Here is a 22968-nt window from a genome sequence, read left to right on the forward strand (position 1 = left end):
AACTTAGATGAATGAATGTTAAGGAGAAATTATGTGAAAATTTAATGACAAATATTCGAATGAAAACTTGTGATTTCTTAAGAAGGTAGATTTTACTATGGTGAAGAAGAAAATCAAAAACTTCACTTGAATTCTCTTGAACTAACACAGACTATTGTAAAAAATATATATATATATATATATATATATATATATATATATATATATATTCTAAAATATTAGTGGAAATCTCAAAATTTCATGAAAACGAGAAAAAATCAAAACTTCCACACTACCATCGAAATCTCGAAATTGTACACTATCATGTTTCAAAGCATAACACTAAACCCTAAACCCTATCATCTTCTATCAGACAGAGAATATGTCTGAGTTCAAAACTAAATCCCTTGTGTGTGGAGACTAAGATTAGGGCTAAGACCTGCATTTCTAAAATATGAATATCAAGCCAAGTTAGTCTGGCGCATTATCGAGGCTAAAAGTTTCACTTCAAAGTAAAATGCCAAATGCTCATTCATATTATATGGCAACCCATGAATCTTATAAACCATTCCAAATATTAAACCCAAGAAAAAGAAAGGCGAGTGCAATGGTTATAGTAAGAATTATTATATGACATAACATCAAGATTCTTCAAATCATCTGTCAAAGTTATCATCACTTTTGAACTGAAGTACAGAGTTTATAGGAGAGCCTAAAACAGTTTGAATTCTAGAGGAAAGTGAACTTGTGAGAATGATGGTCTTTCTTATGGTTCTAACTTCATAATATATGGTATACAAATAATCTACCTCAATCAGGAACTGGTATCTCCTGTCCCCATCAGCATTTATATATGTAAAATTTCTTCCTAATATGATAGCCTCTGACCATTAAAGAATGAGTACATACATGAATGATGAATGTACATGCATATGGATGAAAAGAGCTATTGTCTATGCATTTACAAAATGAATCTACCATTTTCAAAGAAGGGGCCAGCTAAACTAACAAAACTTTGATGAAGCTAGGATAGAGGCTAGGAATTTAGGTGGGTGATTCAGCCAAAAGAAGGGTGTGCCACCATCCGCACGCGACGTTTTTAGAATTGCAATTCTCCATTGGGACTTCGACTGGAATATTGCGGTCGATTACATCACCCAAACCTAGCTGCAGTGTGTAAGTGGAGGCTTCTAAGATCTTCAATATCGAAAGGCAATGATTAACTACAGAATTGTTGTGGCAATACGCAACAAGCACCAAACTAAAAACATACCTGGCCATACTTGTTCCATCCCCAGCAAAACACTTTTCCATCCTCTAGAAATTGCAGAAAAATCAAAGTCAGAATGAATATTGCACAAAAATGTGTAATCAACCAATCAAAGTTCAAATATAGTGCATAAAGTTTAGAAAAGTCCAATTATAACGTATTTCTTTAGAAGTCGTTCTTGAAAACCATGCAAGGAGAAAAGGTATATATTAGTCATCTTTTTTATCTTTTTTTCTAATAGATATCTTCTATGCAGACACTATTTCTTCTAAAACTCGAAGTTCAGAAGAAGAAACTAACACAAATTGACTAGATCTGGACAACCCATATAAAAATTCCATTTCTCTCCAACAAACAATCTTTTAGAGTTGAGACACTTGAACATTTTCATCTCAGTGAATTGATGGCGGGATCTCATGAATCAGAAAAATAGACTCCATGTGCAAGAAGATGATGAAGTACCTGATACTATAGCACTATGACGAGCCCCACATGATACAACCTTTGCATTTACATTTTCCACACTCGGTGCATCTAGAAGTCTTGGAAGTGTCTGCATTTATGAAAGGAAAATAATGCATAATATCAATAACATTTTCCAACTTTAGATCTCGTAGGATCGTAATAAGATAATCAACAAAGATCTGACATGCTAAAGCAAGCATCAATTTAGTGAAGCATATACCTCGGCTTGATCAGCACCGGTTCCTAACTGCCCAAATTGATTTCCGCCAAATGAATATATATCACCATCGGAGGATATACAGACTGTGTGCCACAGTCCAGCAGCGACACTCTCGATCCGGATGCCAAGTAATGAGGACACACATGTTGGACTTAACTCATCATCTGTACACCCTTGCCCACACTGTAAGACATAAATTAAACGAAGAATATAGCAGCAGCACAAGCAAAAGAGAGAGTATGGGAAAAGGAACAGAAAGAATTATCTCTTTTTGATTGAACTTGATCTTGACGATCTACATCTACATATCTTTTTCTCCACCATATCTACTTTACCTACAGATTGATTCTGAAGATTGGTCAATTGTGTGAACTCCTGCTGATGTTGGGTTGTACAAAGGATTAAACTAGCTAACTTGCTAATGAAGTAGGGACATGGCTATTGAATACAAGGTAAAATAGAAAAAAGGATCACAAGTAAAAAAGGAAAACAGGTAGATGGGCACTCTTGAATGATAGTGGAGAGAGAAAAATCCACCAAAATTTGTTGGTCTAACATTATATGTACAATGGTGAAATACAGGAGTCATACGTATTGACAACTGATGGTTGATTCAACAAATATAGGACCTATTTGGATGGACTGAAGGAAAAAAAAGTTTTTAAAAAGGTCATTTTTTTAAAACTCTTTTGCTAAAAACTATTTAAAATACTCATAAAATTGTTTCAAAAGCTATTTTGATTGGTTGCTAAACACTTCAATCTTTCCAAGATGACTTATTTACAAAATCAAACGCCTGAAAAGTTAACTCAAACAGAATTGACTTTCTAAGTGTATAAAAGCAAGAAAAATGTTTATAAGCACTAAGAAATTCAATACCTATGGGCCCTAAATTTATAAGGACGGGTTTTTTCTTATAGCATTCAGTTAAATGGATTATCTTCCAACCCATTTGTGCAAAATCAAGAGTTCCAGAATCATAGGAACAAAAAAGCATCTCAAATAAAAACTGAAGATCCTGCAATATAGATTCAGCTTTACACAACCATATTCAATGAACTAGAACTCCTTAACAAGCTTCCTATAAAGACTTTAGCAGCCAACAAATTTAAGTGGCACAGAATACAAGAAAGTTGATCGATTGTTGAAAGTAAAAGCTATCATGTTAGTAGGATATTCAATAGGAGATTACTGAGTGGTAACGGAGAGCATGTTTTGTCATTCAACAGGGTTAATCAAAAGATGGGAAAGAAGTTGACACAAAAAACATTGGACGGAAGAAGATATATTCCAATAATATATTCAGTGAGGTCCACCATCACTTGAAAAGGATTGGGTGGTGAATAAGCACAAGAAAGATGCCCAGGTGCTGTCTAATTGCTGATTTGTGGTGGGAGAATTTTTGGGACTTCTAAACATGCCATGAGTCATGGGACCAAACCAAGGAAAGCAACTTTACAGATACAAATGATATGAGTCATAACCACTTAGATATGTACAGAATTAGTTCAGAGAATTAAATGATCTTGCATTAAATGATCAATTGTGTCATATTAATTACACAATATGCATTAACCGATAAATGAAATAAAAGGTACACAAAAAAGAATGCCAAGGAAGAAATGGAATGTGTTGGAAGAGAATACTGAGAATGAACATAAATCATGAAACAAAAGAAAAAGAAATTCCCACGATGGGAAGTGTTAGAATGAATGAAAATGGTGAGAGAAAAATGTTATAGTGAAACAAAGCACGTGTTAAGAAAATGACATGATAAATTCACCTGTCCGTACAGCCCCCAACCAAACGTCAGCAGTGCCCCCGCATCTGTGGCATACAAGAGGAGAAATATCAAATATCCGAATACTAACACTTCAACGACAGTACGAAAAAACACAGGTCTAGACCAATCAAGCACCAATGTTTCATATGAATACAGAAATTAATGCATAAAACATAACCCCCAAGGACACTTCTTAACAAAAAAGAAAACATAAGTTCAATGTTCTAAAGGCGAGATTTAATTTTCGTTAATCTACCAATTAAAAACTATACCATATGAGATCGCTGCACATATGAATATGTAATTCACAAGTACTGATCAAAGTATTTAAGCTTTTCCACCAGTTTTTACCTTATAAATTTTATCATTACTTTTCCAAAATTTTATTGTGATCTACAGAAATCAACAGAAAAAAAATATCACAAACCTGTCACTGCTGCACTATGACGCCCTCCACAAGCAATTCCCTTCACATAGCTTCCAGGAATTCTACTACCTTGACCCTCTAAGCTTGCACTTCCTCGAGCAAGAGCTGCAGATCTATCTTTGCCAAAAGAAGAGGACTCGATGCAAGGTATAGGATGTGGAGAGGAAACCATACGAATGCGGGAGCCCAAACCTAGCTGTCCTTCTCCACCATAGCCCCAACCCCAGACCTGTCCCATATCTGAAACTCTGAAGACATTAGGGTCCATTATATGTTGTGTATTTAATGTTATTCTAGTAAACTGTTCCAAAAGAAAAAGAAGAAGGGCGTTTAGATTAATATTTCATGGGGGTTGAATAGAATCCACTAGGACAAGTTTGGCACTATTGGTTCCAAAATTTACTTGAGATATTTTTTTATAAACCAGTTTGAATGATTCAGTCTAAAAGTATATACAAATATAGATTGACTAATTATACCAACCGACATGCTATAAATCAGGTGGACAACATTAATTTATAATATATTAGACTTACCTGACAAAGCCAATGTATGACGCCCTCCTGCAGAAACCGAGGTGATTCTAACTCCAGGATTAAGAGTAACAAGACAGGGAACTGCAGAGAGAGTCTCATCACTTGATGACGAACTCTCAGCTGCAAGCTTTGCTGATGAAACCCTTCTCCTCTTAGTACTTTCCGCTCCACCAGCTCTAGCTTCAATACTGGAGACAACACCACTAGATCGTGAAGCTTGTAAACGAGGGCTGACTGCCACAAAGAACATGAAAGGCCAGTGAGAAAAACCTTGAAAAATCTCTTATCATAAGTAAGTTTGAACAGTACCTTGATCTATCACGGAAGAAGACTGCCTCTCTAATACATCCCTTTCATAGGCAGCCCCAGCGGACAGATCGGTAAACATCTTTCCAGAAGGAACACACTCTTTCCATCCCCACGTGTAGACTTCTCCTCTGTCTGGAACATATACAGAAGAAACGTCAACAGACCAGTTCACTTGCCAATACAATAGGCATAAAAAGGATGTAACGTAACCAAACTTTGAACCGCAACTTGGAGTACAAAGAAACATATTTCTTTATTTCCCTTCATCTGGTGAGGGCAATGACTAAAGAACTTAACAACAAAAAGAGAAGTCGACGTGTAGGAGCCTGGAGCTAATCATTAGTTTTTCAAGAAAACCCATCACGATGATTAAAAAAAATCAATAACATCCATAAAAGTCCCCATTTCTCCAAATAATCTCTTATATAGCTATAATTCCTACAAATGTACAAGATTTTTTAAATTTTCTATGAAGTGAATTTATTTTCAGATTTTACGGGCTGCTTCAGAAAACACTGAACAAACATAAAGACTTTACGATTGTCTTGTTTGTGCACCATCCATACGTAACTTAACAGGATTTCATCTTCTTGCTCTTTTCAAAGAGAAGAAATGGTTTACCTGTAATAGCAACAGTGTGGGCCCAACCTGCAGCTGCTTTTACTATAGAAGCTTCTGTTGGAAGAGGAAAAGGCTCTGGAGTTTCCTTGAGAAGAAAATTGAAATATGCTAACAGGTCAGTTCATTAACAACTAACAGTAAAAACATTTTAATTCAACGAACATTGACTATGGCTCATACCCCATGCTTGCCAGACGTCACATAGCTTTGACCAAGATCATCTGTTGCGCCCCATGTAATGAGTTTTCCATTTGCTGGTTAAATGAGGAAACACAAGACTAAATATCAAATAAAAGGAAGAACTACATTGTGAGAAAAACAGAGGAAAACTATATAATCCAATAACAGCAGTCATAAGCAATCAATGAACACAATTAACATGAGAATAGGCAGTTATATGAATTGTTCGAGTGTAAAGTAAATCCCAAAAAATGTAACCAATTAAATAGATAAAACACTGAAAAGACATTCAGGAGTAAAGTTTTCAAACAATTTTGTTTTAAAAAGCAATGCATAAGAAACGACAATCCTTCGTCAAAAAAAAAAAATGAAGAATGTACTCCTCTTCAATCTGGAGGGGAGGGAAAGAAAAAAACATATAGTAAAGAACAAAATCTTAAGTCAGAAGAATAAGAAAGATTCCCGAATCAACTCAATTCACCCATTGCAGAAACAACTCCAAATCTGAACAAAACAAAGAAAAATCGGAAGTGAAATGAGTTAAATATCAACATTTCAGGAAAAGGAATTTCAAATTTCCACAACCCAGAAACCAAAAAAACCCCCAGAACTCAAACTCGAATTCCTCACTCATTGAACAAACTTTCAGCCAGCAAAAAAAAAGAAAGAAAAAAAATTCACAAAGCCCAAAACTTCCAACAAAAAACACCAAAAGCCATAAAAAGAATCAGAAAACAAGTTTCAAAGAAAAAAAAAAAACCAGAAATGGCTACAGCGAAGCCGCAGCCACCACCACAAACATCCCTCCAACCATGAGCGTCAGTAGCATCTTTTCCCGGAAGTCGAACGACCACCGGCGAGAGCAAGGGCGACCTCTGAGGCAAAGCTCCAGGAAGATACCCCCACATAAAAACAATCTTGTTGTCCTTAACATCCTCTTCCATCCCCACGATCTCATCTTCTCCTCGGCTCCCCTCGCCATTCATATCGATTTAGTGGGCCAACAATAAAAAAGAAAAAAGAAAAAAGAAAAAAAAAACCAACACAAAGAACAGATGCTAATTTCTTAGAGTATTGTGCGGTTTCAATGGAAACAGAGAACTGATTTGAACTTTGGTGGACTTAGGGAAGTGATACAGAAAGAAGAAGAAGAAGAAAAAAGAAATGCCCTAAGGTTAAAGACATATCAAAAAAGAAAAAAAAAGGAGAACGTATCATTTTCGGGGGAATGGGGAGGGCCACGTCGGATGCCTACGTGGTATTATTGACAAGTGGGAAGAGTAGAGCCATCAGATCCATGGGAGAATTGTAGCCAGGAGTTAGGGAGAAGTTTCTGGAAGGTGGAGTGTGTCGAAGGTCGTTTCTTCTCTTTTTCAACAAATTTTGAGCTATATCGTGGCAGCTTAAATAACCTTCCACGTGTCGGAAGGCTGTTCGAAGCTCCAATCATTATAACTTTGGCATTTGCTTTGCTTTCATCTCAGCTACCCCAACTTCTTTCACTACCTCTACACGTCATCCTGCTCCCTTGTCCGCATCACCCTCCTGGGTCCCATCTATTTCTAACGTTTTTTTTTTAACACTATTTTCCAATTGCTTTCCCCTTCTTTTTTTCCTTTTATATTAATCATAAATAAATGGCCAAAATTAATTTTTGTACCTTCAACTTCTCAAATGTCTCCTTTTTTTTAATTTCAACATTTAAATTTATTTAATTCACCTCTAAAGGAGTCAATTCTCATCAATTATCTTTTCCCTTTTCTTTCTTCTAAACTCTCCCTCTCTTCTTATTATTATATGTTTTCAAGTTCATTACTAAATTTTGCTTAATCAACAAGGATCAATATTAAAACCTTGGGATCACGCATGTCTCTAGTTATCATTATTTCAAACAAACTTCTATAATTATAATTAACTCCAGTGTTTAAACTATATTGGTGTAAGGAGAGTCGTTGATTAGATTACTAACTATTATAACGTTAACATAAATGTGTACTTATTAAGAAGTCAGTAAAAACATATTGTCGATTTTTATATTTTAATACTAATTGAAGTATCATATTACAATATATATTAAATAATATTTTATAACTACTATCAAGTTATGGGTTCAAGTAAGTCCAAATTCTATAATAAATTTATCATGAATCGATTTTAAAATATGAAATTGTTGACATATACGACCAAGGTTTAAATATTCATCTATCGAAATTGTTGTAGTTAATTATTTAACCGTGGTCTAAATTATACGATACAATAAAGTAGGGGTTGATGGAAAAGAAATATAAAATAAAGTAGGGGTTGATGGAAAAGAAATATAAAGTTTGATGGATGACCACAAAACTTATAGAGTGAGTGGTTAAAAATTCATTTTGTCCATATTATATATTTTGTTGGTTGGCATTTTAAAGTCATGCCTCATAAGTCCATACATTTATCCTGCTTTTCAGAAAGTTTTAGAGCACTATTGATAAAAGAAATTTAGTGTAACAAGTGTGTATATATTATACACATTTAAAGTATAGGTTTCTTAAAGATTATTTAAAAATAGACAAAACTAATATCATTTTTGCCTTCATTTTTATTTTATTGTTTAGAACTATAAGTGGTGGTGTTATTTATTTTATATTTAAAGTATATTTTCTCTTCTTTTACATACTTTCATTTCAATATATCTTAAATTTCACAAGAAACTTTATGTAGTAAATATCAATCTATAATCTTTCATTTTAAATATAACGTGCTACCTTAAAATTGTTTCTTTAATATTCTATATAAATATAATTAAAAGCATAAGAAAATATTGTATTAGATAAATTCAGTTTGATCTTTTTTTTTAGATATAAAGAAAACAAACAATCACGATCTAATATTTTTCAGATCTTAGGACAAAATTTCTAATGTCTAAAGAACAATAAGAAACTAACCAATTAAGAAAATTGGAAGACAACAAAAAAAAAAACGACCACATAAAATCCAAGTGAAGCCAAGGTATTGACCTCACCATTCTAGTTTCGATAGATAAAACGTAAGGAAACATTGGTAAAAACATTTATGGGATCCCAATTATTCAAAAGCAATTCATATGAATCATAATCTATCACTTTCCTCAGTTAGATTTTTAAAATGCTAAGCACATTTGATGTCACATCTAGTAGTCCACTTCAACATCAATAATTCCATATCAATATCATAGCGTCAATTTTAATTGATATTGAATTGCATTTCACATCATAAATATTAGAAACCATTGAAATTAATAATTTGAATCGTGACAATAAATGGTAAACACCTATAATATATTAATATAACATTAATTATTTATCATTAAAAAATTAGATTATAAACTTTTAGGGGCTGTTTGGCTCTAGAATTGGAGAGTGGAGTAACTTATTTTAATCAACTATACGTTTGACCCTAATATCATGATAATACTTGGATTAAGATTTTCATAATCCTAATATTATGATAATACTATTTCTTACTCCCATTTCTTCTCTTCTTCGCACCCCTCTCTCACTAAGCTCCAAACATTTAGTAAGTAAAAGTAGAAAATCAAGTCAAAGCGAGAATAGCAATCACCACAAAGGAAAGCAATACCAACAACAAAATGTAAGATAATAGTGTGGAAAGTCTATAAATTATTCTCCACCTCTCCTCCAAGTAGAGAGATAATATAGATGGTGCGTATAAACGGGTCAATTTTAAAATCTAGGGAGCAATACAAATTATTCTCCATATTGACTGAACAATAAATTTTTATTTTATTTCATCAGATCAAATCTGAACCATCAAAAATTGAATTAAACTTAATGAAAAAAGTAAGGTGCTAGAAAACCAATAGAAAATAATTCCACAAACAACGTAGGTTGAAATGTGAGCCTCTGAAAATGAGTGGTCTTTTAAAAAGTCCCAAAAATAAAGAAATAAAAAGTTAGTGGTGAATTACTGGATAGGGCTTTGTAAAGCCACGAGTTTCGGGCCATTAACCCTCCTCAATTTTGGGCCTCAAATTATGGGCCAGCTCGGCCCTATTTTAAATGACGTGGCATTTCCACATCGTTTCATGAAAATCAATCAAATGATTATAAGATGCCGCCGGTCCTACGAGAAGATCCGATTAGAGTTTGTTGATGAGCGGGTGAGATTGGGTTGGACGTCAAAAGATAAGGTGTTCCGGACGTACAGGATGGAAGTTTAAGTAAGGGTCCAAGTTATAAGACGTTCACGTAATCATATGGTGGGGTCTAATTTTGATATAAAAATGATATTGTGGTTAAGAAGAGAAGGTTTAGTAAATGATTGAATGGGTCAAGTGAACGACATGTGGTAGTAGGTTTAGATTTCACTTTCGACATGTCGGCCTACCATAACTTCTAAACGCAAAGCTAAGCCACCGCTTCTAGTTCTTACCCCAATTTGGCAATTAGGATCCCCCGTGCATTCCGTACATTTTGGAGGAGATTGCAATTATTGAACGACTTTTTTTTCTTTTAAATCTTAAATAATAAATAAAATACTATTGATTTTGAAGGAGCAACGAGTGTTATTAACTCAGAGTTGAGTGCCAAATTTAAATTTTAACTCATAGTTGTACAATTATTTATCAACCAAAGCTAATATTTACTGACAAATATTGGTTTCAAACTGTAAGTCTGAAAAAAAAAAATCCAAGTAAAACAATAATCAAATCTCAACACTAAAATTGTAATGTTTTAAAATTTGGATACTAAATTCAAGTCAAACTAATAATATAAGATGTAAATGAGTAATAATTTTAAAATTTAAGGATCAAACTATAGAAATTTAACTTAAAATCTAACAACCAAATAAGTGTTTTTGATTTTTATCTTAAAATTTCCATTAACATAAAAATTGTATGTTAAATTTTGTTATATAACAATTTTTTTATAACAAAAATTATCTTTTGATAAACTTTCGTATGAAAAAAATTCCAATAAAAATATTTTCACCAAGATTTATTTTTTTTAAGAGAGACCTATATTTAATTGATATTATATGTCTTGTAATAAAAGTTATTAAAGCTTTACCGACAAAACATTATTTTAATTAAAATATAATTACGTTAAAAAGGTGAAATGGAAGAAATCTATATCCTCAAAAAAAAAAAAAAAAACTATAACAATATTTATATCGAAATGATTTAAATTTAACGGTACTTTTAAAAATATAACAAATAGTAAAATATTTACAATCAATTATTAATTGTAATGAGGATATACAGTACCAAAAATGTTGATTAGAAAAGGAGGAACAAGTAATTGTGTCCATTAATCTAACATCTTTCTTTTTATTTACTATTATTTTAAAATTTTAGATTAAATATTATTTCTTTAAAAGAAATGTTAAAACATATGTAATATGTATTTTTATAATTTATAATTTAATATTTTAGAAAATCTGGAAGTTCAAAATGTGATTGACGTATGCAATAAATTTGATTGAAATTGTGTTAACCCATAAATAGAACAATAAATACTTTTTACTCTTACGTTTTATATTAAAATTGAGAATATTGAGAAAAGAAGTGTTGAATAAGTTAAGGACGAAATTCAACACAAAATTAAAAACTCAACAACTTAGTCGAAGGGTTTATAAATTCATTATACAAACTTCAATAAATATTTTTGTTATAATACTTGAAATTGGGTGCACTCAATTTTTAATTAGAAAAGATATAATATCAATGTTTTACGAAACATATTAGTATTATAATAATACAATATCATTCTTCACGATGTTCACTGTCGGTGAATAAATTATGAGACAATCAGATAATTAATTATATTATTTTATTTTATTTTTATATTAACTTTATTTAGTTATAACAATAAAGAAAAAGAAGAAGAAAAGTTTGTCTGAGTCCGGGTTCGAACCGGAGACCTCTAGTGTGTGAGACTAGCGTGATAACCAACTACACCACCCAGACCGTTTGTCTACTAAAATAATAAAGTGATTTTGTTTCTTTTTTTTTTAATATTCCTTTCGGTATCAATTTAATTGATAATAGAATGTATTTATTTATTTTTGTGAGGTATTGTTTTTGTTTTTTTCTTAATCTTATATCTCAGTATTAAAGGATGAACAATTTATTTCTTCCAATACTTAAGTTTCCAAAATAAAATGGACTAGCAAATGTTATATTAAAAAACAATTGGTGGTGTGTGATCATTCAGTGAGGTTGTAGATACATATATAATTGTATTTTTAAATTTATTAATCAGGTCTAATATAGTATTCTAAATTAGAAAATTCGCCTTATAGTTGTTTAATTCCAAAATAGTTATACAGTTGCATGCTGAGTATTTGGTGGAATATGCCTCAAATAGTATTTGATTAATTTCTAGCTTTTTTTTATTTTTTATTTATTTTGTGTTGTTACTTTTTTCAAATTAATAATATTATACCAAAGCTAATTTATAATTGGTTTTATGGTGAACAAGTATTTTTATTTTTTTTAACAATATATGGAAGAAGTGAATTGAGAATTTGATATTGATAGTGTATTTTATTTTTATATCAGTTAAGATAGGTTTATTTTGATCAAAATAATTTAAGTTTGGTAAAATTTTAACGATTTAGGTGTGGTTGTACATTCAATCAAATTGATTTTTAGTTGGAAAATTATTAAAAAGGTATTTTTCATTTGGAATTTGATAGTTAATTATTGTAATGGTTGATTGATTTTAGTGTAATTTTAATTTGTTTCAAATTTCAAATTTCAAATTTGAAAAACACCATAGACATTGAATTTCAAATTAATAATAGTAAAAAACCAATTTGAAAATACAAATTCACGAGACTCATGACATTAGAGATCTTGAAAGTAAAATTGATTGGCACATTTCTTTTTCTCTTAGAAAAATTTGATAGGCATATTGAGGAACATATTGATATATATTTTTTAAAACATTAAGAAAAATTGATATTAAGTTCCTTTCTATTAATTTAAGGGCACCATCTACGTAATTTACTTTTAATTAGATTATATGTTGTTTTCATTGCGTAAAAAAAAAGACAAAATATTTATAAAAATTAAGTATAATGAATTTCTTTTCGAATTTTAGTGGATAGTGTAAATAGTTTGTTTTTCCTTTTCTAAATTTTGATATTTAGATTAATAAAAAAAAAAATATTTTAGCTTTTTTATGGTAAATTCGTAAAGTAGTTAATCTAATTATAAATAACTTCTCTTAAAAAAATAAATACGTTAACAAAGCAATAGCTTTTAAGCGACTGTTTTATAAATAAACAAAAATAATATAATCTTTTATTTTTTACTGAGATTTTCATATTTCTCATTTCAAATTTCAAATTTAAAACTCTACTTTCCACAAAATTAACAAAATTAATGGGATCAATTCATTAGACAAATTAATTTGATGTTGCTATCAAGAAATGGATGAAAGCAATGCAATTGTAAGTTTAAGGAAAAAATAATTCAAGTATCTTGCAAGACAAAGGAACTCGAACATTGGTATGGTGTCACTACCAACACTCTGACATTAGTAAAAAGTTAAAATTATTGAGTGAAAGCGTAGGGAGGAGACGTAATTGTTTTTCAAAATTCATTTGATAAATGAATGTGTTACAAACCTACAATACAACTACCCTAAGTGATAGTTGATATCCCACCTAATCAACTTTTCACTAATTAATTTTTTTCATGAGAGAGGTCCATTATGAACTTGGACCACTACCACTTGACTTAGTGTAGAAGTCTAGTGGTATCGCTAGATATTACCACATGAATTTTTTGTAGTATTACCAAGCACTATTAAAATTCATCATAGTACTACTAGGACTTTTGTGGTATCGTTAGACCTACTAAGACCTTCATGATGCAATTATATATATACGAGTCCTCTTTGGACACTACTATGACCTCCAAAGTACCACTAGGCACTAAAAACGTATCCTTATTGGCATTACTACATGCGTCTTTCATGATGTCGTCCTGTAATTAAGCTCCCTCATTGGTTCTTTAAGATATCAGTTGGTCATCTAAGCTACTTCTAAAATTTCTTACAAATCTTATTGAAGTTTTCCATAGGGACATCTTTTGAGCTTTCTCATAGGTCTTGGCCAATCCACACTTAGAATGGTCTCCTAAAGGCCATCAATGACTATTAGTTGAATGTGAGTCACATTAGCTTTGGTATATCATTCCGAACTTCTAGAACTTCTTTAGACTTTTGAATATGGTCCATTTTAATGTTTCAAAATATATTCAAAAATTCAAATTTAGAAATCTATTAGACACAACATTAGAAGTTCAAATAATATATTAGAATTTTTTTTTGAAGTTACAGAACATAATTATTTTTCGGGAACTTCTAATTTAAACTATATTTTAATTCCTACGCTTTCCTATATTACTTACCTTTTTCCTATTAGCTCTTACATCTACCCATCTACCCATTTGGGTTCTTAAAATTTGAAATTGGAATTCGTTCATTTACTTTGGAATACTTTGTTTTAAAATCCAAATCTTACCTACCATACTCCATCCTTTTTTATTTCTTTAATAAACACTATAAAAAGTGAGTTATAAAAACCTTTGCAACACAAACACTTTACATAACATATATTATATTTCAAAAATTATTCGTATCTTAATAAATAACTGAAAAAACGAGCATTTATTGAATGCAAAACTTTAGTATTTAAATAAATAATTTAATAGTTGACTAAGAAAAACACAGAGTTGGATAAATAAAAAAAAATCAGAGCATTAGCCAATCCTTCCTTTGGTTAGTGAATCTTATCACATGCTATTTAATTTTCTTCTTTATCATCATTCTTTTTAAATTTTGTTCTTAGGTAATTTCAAAACTACAACTTTGGGATATTATGAATATGTATTAATTTAACTTTCATATTAATCACAAAACCTTCCACATTATAATTGATTTTTTTTAAAAAAAAATTAAGACTAACCAAATGGACATTTATAAATTAAATGGAGAGAAAATGTAAATTTTAAACTTTCACTTGGGAGGTATGTATATATATATTCACACTTAAAATTTCAATTTGATCATGGTGCACTTTAAAATTTGTTAAGATGGGTGGATTTTAAATTAAAGTAAAACGATCTGGAATAAAGCAAAAGAAGAATAGAAGGAACGAATTAAATAGAGAAGTACGTATGCTTGATCAAACATTCAACGAGATAGAAGTTATACACTGAGTTAACTTTTATCATCTTCTTATTAAAAAAAGAATTTTAATTTCATAATTGATATTAGTTAATGTTTTATGTTATTAGGGTCATAGTGTAATTTTTCCATCTTATAATATTACATATAATGCTATATATGTTACTACACAACTAGTAACTTTTCTATCTTCTACTTTATTTGGATATATATAGATGGTTAAATTTGCAACATGTAATTAATTAATTCAAGATGTTAAGAAATGAAATTTGAATTGTGCAAACATAAATTAGATTCAAGCATACATATTTGATCAAAGAAAAAACAAAGCGACGTAAGAGAAGAAGATATGAATCCAGAGGGGTCGAAGCGTACTTTTATTCTTTGAAGAAAAAACTCATTATAAGCTAAGTATCATCACACAAGTAAAGTAACTCATTTCAATTATCTCTAATCTAATTTTACGAAGGCTTATAGGTTCAATTTAATGGAGTGTTGTTTCTTAACACTTTGTAAGTTTACATATTTGTTTCTAGTTGGAAAGAGGTAAATAAAAAATGCAGCGAGAAATTAGCACATCAAAAGAAGAAAACAACGAGAGATGAACAAAAAATCACCAGTACAAAAGTGGGCTACGACGACAGTTATTTACTGTCGTGAACGGATTTCGCGACAGTTATTTTCAGTCATAGAAGCGGGAGTCATGGAAAGGCCTTCGACGACAGTTTTTGAAAACTGTCGCAATAGGTTGTTTTATGACATGAAATAAATGTCGTTAATCAACATTCAACGACATTCAATAACTGTCATAATTTATTTTATGACATTCAATAACTATCATCATTTCTTTATTAACGGCAGTTAAATAATTGTCACGAATTATATTATCGTGACATGTATTAATTGTCATGAATATGTTTTTCGCGACAGTTTTTTTTGTAAAAATGTCATTGTTTAGTTATTGACGACATTTTTTTTCAGTCAACGATTGTGCAATCGTGACAGTTTTTCGATAACATTAAATGTCATTGTTTTGCCATTGACGACATTTTTTTCCAGTCAAATATAATGCAATCGTGACAGTTTTTTTTTAAAAAAATTGTCATTGTTTATCTTATGACGACATGTTATTCCTGTCACATATAGAGCAATCGTGACAATTTATTTTGTTAAATAACTGTCATCGTTCTCCAATTTACAACAACTATTAACTATCACATTTCTCAATTTTCCTATAGTTTTATTCTGTTCTCCATGCAGCTCCACCATTACACGAACCATTAGAATGACAATAATGTAGCTGAGAATGACAAATTTGAAATTATACAAGTTTCACACCAATGTACAAGAAAATAGCCAACACTTTAATATATATACACTATAATACGATTTATAATATTTGTACATCTTAATACAAGTTTCAGTAATCCACATGTACGAAATAACCTTAATCAAAAAATATCTTAAATAGCATTCGAATATATTTGACTGGACCAACCGAGAATGTTCGTTTCTGGAAATGATATTTGAAACAAAACTCATGAACTTGTCGACTCCAGTTGAACCTACAAAGAATCCATAACATATACGTACAGTCAATGAATAACTAAATCAACGTCTCAACAAAATACAGAACACAAACAAGAACTTCAACACTTGATTCCATGAAATGAAAAGAGAAGACCATGAGGACAAAGCTGTCCATATTTTGGAAGACAGCAGTTCTGAATTACAAAAACCAATTAGACAGCACATTGCAAAAACATACATTTCTAATCCCCAATCCATATATTAAACATTCAAAGGTAGTGAACAGCAAGGACACAAGCAAATAATCACCTTCTGCAGTTATTTGATTGCAAGAAGATTCATATCCCAATGCAGTATGGCACCAAATACCATAATTCCATGAGCCAGTCACATATATATTCGAACTCTTCCTAAGAAACCTATAAGGAGTAATAACAAAAAAAATCTCCAATCAAATGGTGGGAATGGAGAAACTAAGGTGAGTGAGAACTACAATGGGGAAGTCCAAAAAATGAAAGGGTACTCAGAATCCTTCATTCACAAAATCTCATTAAAAACTAGATTATTATACCCAAACATTGACAAAATCTCATATGCTACTTAAAACTAGAAAAAACAAGAAGCATGTAATAATATTGAATTCAAACATGTACTAGTTTTAAAATAATTAACTCTATTGACTTTAATAAACTACATTTGTCTCTCTAGATCTTTTTTTTATTTCCAAACAGAATAAACAACTTGAAACTTCAACCGATACACATCATAAAAACTAGCAGCCTGAGTTCAAATTTGCTAAAACCAGAAAGAAAAGAGGGGAAAAAGAAAACAACAGAAAACAGTAGGATCAACCAACAATTCCAAATAACCAAACCAAGCAGAAGATCAAAGCAATGAAAAATCCAAGGAAAACCCAGAAACCATAAGGCCAAAAGAGAGGAAAAACATAAATGATAAGAGAAGAAAAGAAAAGGGTCAAAGACTCATATATAGAAATGGAGATAAGAGTGTTACCGTGAGTTATTCCTTGGGAGGTGTGGACATTTTGAACTTTAGCAGAAGAATCTAAGCAGTTACCTATTAAACTTCCAATAAACTCACATTCAAATAGTATTTCACAATGGCAAGATGGCCTGAGAGGCAATTTGGAAAGCAAAGGGAGAGAATTAAGAAACAAGGGAGAGAGAGTTACCTCAGTTAAAAAAGAACTCTCACATAACTCAAAGCTCAATGTCTCATCGATTGTTATCTTCAACTCTTTAAAATCTACAAACAAAATGAGAATAACATTAAAACTAAGAACTTTAACTTTTAAGTCTAGGAATCATGTCCTTGAAATAGAAACAAAATAGAAACTTGAAGTCTCTTTTTCTTCTTCCATTCCTAGGCTCCATCGTAATGAAAGCATGAAATGTGTTAAAAATGAAGGAAATTCAAGCATTGCATAAAACTATTTCACACATTTACCAAATGGCCACTGCAAATTGAACAACTTCTTGGGTTGTTCCTAGTCCTTAGAACAAAACAGCCTACGACAATACATGTACGACAATTTGTAATCCTTAGAGTTAAACAGTTTGTATTATGCAATCATCGCCAATAAAGATGAACTATGAATATCTTCCCCACATATCATCAGCTGTAGTCAAAATTTACAATCAATTGACTAAATAGCTCTAAAATAGAATAGTATTACAAAGTAAGCAAATAAAATAACATACCAAATGAACATGAGACTATAAATGTTACCTTATAGGAAAATTTTCATAGCATTGGAGTGTCGATTTCTTGTCTTTAGATACTCCATAAAGAGTAAGCACAATGGCTAAATTCTCAATTGGAGATACCAAAACTAAAGTCTATCCCCTTAAGGTAAAGTCATTCTCATTAGTAGACATAACCAAATACAATCAACCAACTTCAGAAGTAACCATTTGATTTCTTGTCAATAAACTAAGGTTTTCAACTATTAGGAAATCAGATACTTAGATTTAAAATAATTTACATACATACCAAAACTAATGGACGTCCACTTCTAATATGAACCTTTATTTATCCTTGAACACTTCTGTGAGGAGCAACAGTTACTGTGTAAGAATAAGATAGCTTAGTCCATGAGAGAAAAACCGGAGTTAAATTTCTCTTCTAACTTTCAAGCATCTAAGGAAAAATTTAGCTAACTTGCATTCATCTCCATAGAGCACTATGATATAAGATAATTCTATTGACACATAATTTAATGAGTCATCTCATGAGGATAAAGAACATTAACATAAAAGGAAAAAATAAAAAGTAAATCAATTGTTAAAGTAATACATACTTCGAAAGAGTGGTTGATCAGATGAGCAATGCTTCCAGCCCTTGTAGCATCAATTATTCGTTCATCATCAATTCCAAACATGTAAGTGCCAGCACCGTAAAATAACTGGAACACATTAACTTTTCTCGGTCCAATTCCATTACAGTGGAAGAGGAAAATCCAAAATCTACTAGAGGATGCACAGAGGAATGCTTCTAAATTTACCAAATTCAGTAAACTCACAATTCACTTCTGTCCAGAGAACCATTTTATTTAAGCAACCGAACGTTTATTGAAAAAATAAAAGAACCAAGGGCAAACAAAACTCTATTCATAACAGAAATACCAAAACCAAATTGCAATAATAATAATAAAAAGACATACAACAGAAATACCAAAACCAAATTGCAATAAGAAAAACAAAAAAAAGACGTAATACTCATAAAAAGGAGTCAATGACTAATCACATAAAACAATCTAATAAAAAAGAACAAGATCATTATCACAATTACAAAAAGTCCTAGTGATCAATGCCCAAACTGAATAATTAAACCTCTTGATGCAGCAGGTTGGAGTACCATGCCAAATCCATTCTGGAACAAGAGAAATCTCATTCCTTAGAGATGAGAAAAAGCTCTCCAAGAACAACGTTCTATATTGGAAAGATATTCAAGAGGTTCAAATACACTCTAAATTGGCTATCTATAGCCTTACAGGAAAATAAGACAATTAACCAATTAACTAAAATATACTAATTATCCTTATCACCTCTCTAGCTTACTTTTTGCATTATGTTCCTATGTCTTTTTTTTGTGCTATGTTGCTCTTTTTCACTTCTTTGAACATTGGTCTTTTTTTTTCATTCTCTTAATGTAAAGTCCCGTCTCTTTTTTTTTTTCCAAAAAAACTCTCTAACTCCCTAGCCTCCCCTCTAAATTTCTCCACATAATAGCGAAGAAGTTTGCTTGCCACAACCTAGCCAAGTCTTTCCCTTTCCTTCAATCTAAAAGAGAAGCTCAACAAATAGGAAGACTATCAACTAGATCATTGTAAAGTTAACTATGATCAAACGTATTGTAGATGTTCAGTATATGGTTCCGACAACCCTTAAGGAGATAAATCCTCAAAGCGATTCTTGGTGTTAAACTAAATTTTTTTAAAGAATTTTTTCGGGAATGAATGGAATCAATAAGTGAACTGGTATTATCTTTAATAAATCCAAAGTAAACCAAACTTGCAAAAAATGTGACTTTTGAGAAAATAAATATACATCAACTATCTTCAATCACTTAAGAGCTCTAAAAATGAACGTAATTCCGCAACTTGATTCTATCTTTTCACTCATGAAACGCGAAAGTACTATAACAACCTTGTAAACTCAGGTATAAGGATGTGTAATATATGAATGACATTCTTTCAAAGGAATAAAAAAGCCCATATGAATATATCTTGGATGAAATCATTTTTCAAGATGCAGTCTTTTGACGTCCATTAAAGAGATACTTACCTTGGAGAATATATCACGGTTGCGCAAGTTGGATGTAGAGAATGAAAGATGCCATTAGAAGAGGAGAAAAAATAGGAAGAAGAAACGAATTAGATGGCTATAAGTTACATGAAGTTAAGAATAAGCAACGAAGGAGGAAACCATGGCTACATCTACAACAAATCCAACATGTATACTCCAGAAGATAATACAACCCCATTGGAAACAGCAACATAGAATAGAGAGGGTTGTCGAAAACAAAATTGGAAGAGGGCGACGGTGGCTGCTGAAAATCCGTCACCTGGAGGTGGGCGCTACACACTGGCATTCAATGACTAAAATCAAAATCCCTTACACACCCCTTCCCCTAAAGAAAAAATCAAAGTTCAAGGACCCTATTAAAACGATTTTGAAGTTCAACGTCCTTTTAAAGACACAAAACAGAATTCAAAACCATAATTAAACAATATATAGAGTTATCAAATTCCCTTTCACACACTACCATTACTAAGAAAAAACAACAAACAAGAAACAGGCCAATCCTTATTAACCCAATCATACTTTAGCGTAATCGTACACCCAATCTAAACGAGAATCACAAGTTCATATCTATATCTCATACCAACACAATCTACAATCTTTGTCCTGTCAACATACACACACTTATATATATCTTCCATGACATTCACGATATACATTCGACGTTATGTCTACTTCAATTCACATGCATTCATATATATTTTCAGTCAAACCACAGTATACATTCAACACACATACAGTTCACAATCACAATTGAGTCCAGTAGAAAATCCCTTACCTCGATTTCTATGCAAATTCTTCAATCGACTAAATCCAATGAATCAAATCCGAAATATTGGCGAACTGAACCCTCAACAATTCACAATTTGGTTGTGAATTTAAGGGAGCCCAAGGTTACTCCCAACACTCAACGCACGACTGTCGAACTCGCAGCAAAATCCTAAGTGTGGGTCGGTCAGCGGTCGGCTAAAGAAGACGTGGCCGGAGAATCGCGCGGCAGTGCAGCGGTTGGAACGAAGGTTGCGCGGCTGGCTTTACGGCGGTTGTGAGCGGCGAACGTGGCGGTTACTGGTTCACACGGCGGCTCGGGCTTCGACGAAGACAGAACCGGCGATGGAGACGGCAGATCGGCACGCGGGATGACTGCTGCAAGGTTGCTTCGCGAACCGGAGATGGAGACGACAGATCGCGGGCTACCGCTGGGCTGCGGCGGAAAGAAAACGGAAGAGAAAGACGGCTGGTTGCGGCTGGGCTGCGGCGGGAAGGAAACGGAAGGGAAGGGAGAAGGAGACGGTGGAGTCGTCGCGGCGTACGGGAGGAAGGAGAAGAGGCGCGGCGGTTGCGGCTGGGGAGAAGGGGAAGGACGCACGGGAGGAAGAAGGAAATAGGGAAAAGAAAGAAAAAGGAAAAAGAAAAGAAAAGGAAAAAAGAAAAAAATTTTAACCCTAACATTCTATGACAGTTAATAACTGTCGCGCGAAAAGTGTTTTCCGAAAAATTCCGTCTTTTCCCGCCAAAAACGCGAAATTTTATATTTCGTGACAGTTTTTTTTTCTTCCATTCATTTATTGAGATATATAACTGTCATTGTAGGGTAGTTTTCTTCTAGTGAATCATCGTACTTTTAATAATTGTTGTTAGTGATCGAAAATATAACAACAAAGTGTTGTTGATCAAAGACCATAGACAAGGAAAGCATGTGAAATGTTTCATGTTTAAACATATAAATATGTATATAATATTGCTTTTGTATATTTATTTTTAATAAAAATATAAAAAGTTATTCACTTTAACGTATAATTAAAAAATTTAAATTAATTATAGACAAATATAACAATCTTTTGAGTATTAAATATGACTAACATTATTTAAGTTGTTCAAGTATTAATTAATGATTTACCTAATGATATTTTTTAACAAAATAAACATTTATAATATCATTATGATATTTATTTTATAGAATCTATTGTTTTTATAGCAATGGAGCATGCTTACATTGTTGAAACATTCAATTTCATATTTGCATTTAAAAAAGTGTAATTTCATTTCAAATTGTAAATAAAATAAAAAATAAAATTTGAGATAGTATATTATGATATTTCTAAATTTAATAAAAAAAAGTTGAAATGATTGTTCCAATTTTATAAAGTTGAGTTAAAACAACAAATTTTTCATGCATAGTAAATAATTTTGTACTGGTCTTTCTAAAAATTAAACAACTACGATATAATGAATATGAGTGATATATATATAGTTAATTTAAAGTATTTATTTTATTGTAAAAATCCATATTTCAAAGAGCATTCAAAAACTTCTTTTAAATGTCTCTTAAAATTATTTTAAGAGGTCCGAAAACATCTTCTATGCTTAAATATTATATATTACTCTAAAATAAATAAATAAACCTAAATGATATTCATAGACATAAGTCTTAAATTTAAAAAAACAAAAGAAGAGAAAAAGAGCCTAAAAGACTTTCCTTAAAAAGCAAACTTTAATGGAAATATTATAAAGTAGAAGACTTGTACAAGAAGCTTCAATAGAAAAGTTAACATTCAATATATTTTGTTGAAAATTAGTGATGGTTTAGACTTTTTTTTTTTTTTTAAATTTTCGACATATGGTGGTTTATAATTAGAATG

At 31.5% G+C, this 22968-nt stretch overlaps 1 protein-coding gene, 1 long non-coding RNA gene and 1 other non-coding gene across 17 annotated transcripts; all 3 read right to left on the reverse strand.

Annotated features, from left to right (window-relative positions):
* Positions 1-590: 590 nt before the first annotated feature.
* On the reverse strand, positions 591-7111 carry LOC101217392 (ultraviolet-B receptor UVR8). Of its 4 annotated transcripts, none has more exons than XM_031886123.1 (11): positions 6551-7111; positions 5791-5864; positions 5611-5695; positions 4990-5121; positions 4681-4910; positions 4145-4445; positions 3718-3761; positions 1935-2117; positions 1712-1802; positions 1253-1296; positions 591-1176 (listed from the first exon to the last, which is right to left on the reverse strand). In XM_031886123.1, the coding sequence occupies exons 1-11, from the start codon at positions 6774-6776 to the stop codon at positions 1024-1026; spliced, it is 1563 nt and encodes a 520-aa protein (XP_031741983.1). In that variant the 5' UTR covers positions 6777-7111; the 3' UTR covers positions 591-1023. The 4 variants fall into 4 exon arrangements, with proteins under 4 accessions (XP_031741983.1, XP_031741984.1, XP_011654964.1 ...); XM_031886124.1 differs by having other exon boundaries at positions 591-1146; positions 6551-7101; XM_011656662.2 differs by having other exon boundaries at positions 4145-4384; positions 4681-4914; positions 6551-7096.
* A 4555-nt stretch (positions 7112-11666) lies between these two features.
* On the reverse strand, positions 11667-11740 carry TRNAV-CAC. Its single transcript has one exon. It is a non-coding gene; the product is annotated as a tRNA-Val (tRNA).
* Positions 11741-16475: 4735 nt separating this feature from the next.
* Positions 16476-21719, reverse strand: LOC105436108. Of its 12 annotated transcripts, none has more exons than XR_004216894.1 (8): positions 18823-21091; positions 18516-18589; positions 18252-18368; positions 17970-18141; positions 17695-17768; positions 17517-17579; positions 16812-16921; positions 16476-16537 (listed from the first exon to the last, which is right to left on the reverse strand). It is a non-coding gene; the product is annotated as an uncharacterized LOC105436108 (long non-coding RNA). The 12 variants fall into 12 exon arrangements; XR_004216892.1 differs by having other exon boundaries at positions 17517-17587; XR_004216900.1 differs by lacking the exon at positions 16812-16921 and adding an exon at positions 21105-21719 and having other exon boundaries at positions 16478-16537; positions 18823-20608.
* Between the last annotated feature and the right edge of the window lie 1249 nt (positions 21720-22968).

Source organism: Cucumis sativus, chromosome 5, assembly GCF_000004075.3.
Source record: "Cucumis sativus cultivar 9930 chromosome 5, Cucumber_9930_V3, whole genome shotgun sequence".
Classification (NCBI taxonomy): Eukaryota; Viridiplantae; Streptophyta; class Magnoliopsida; order Cucurbitales; family Cucurbitaceae; genus Cucumis; species Cucumis sativus.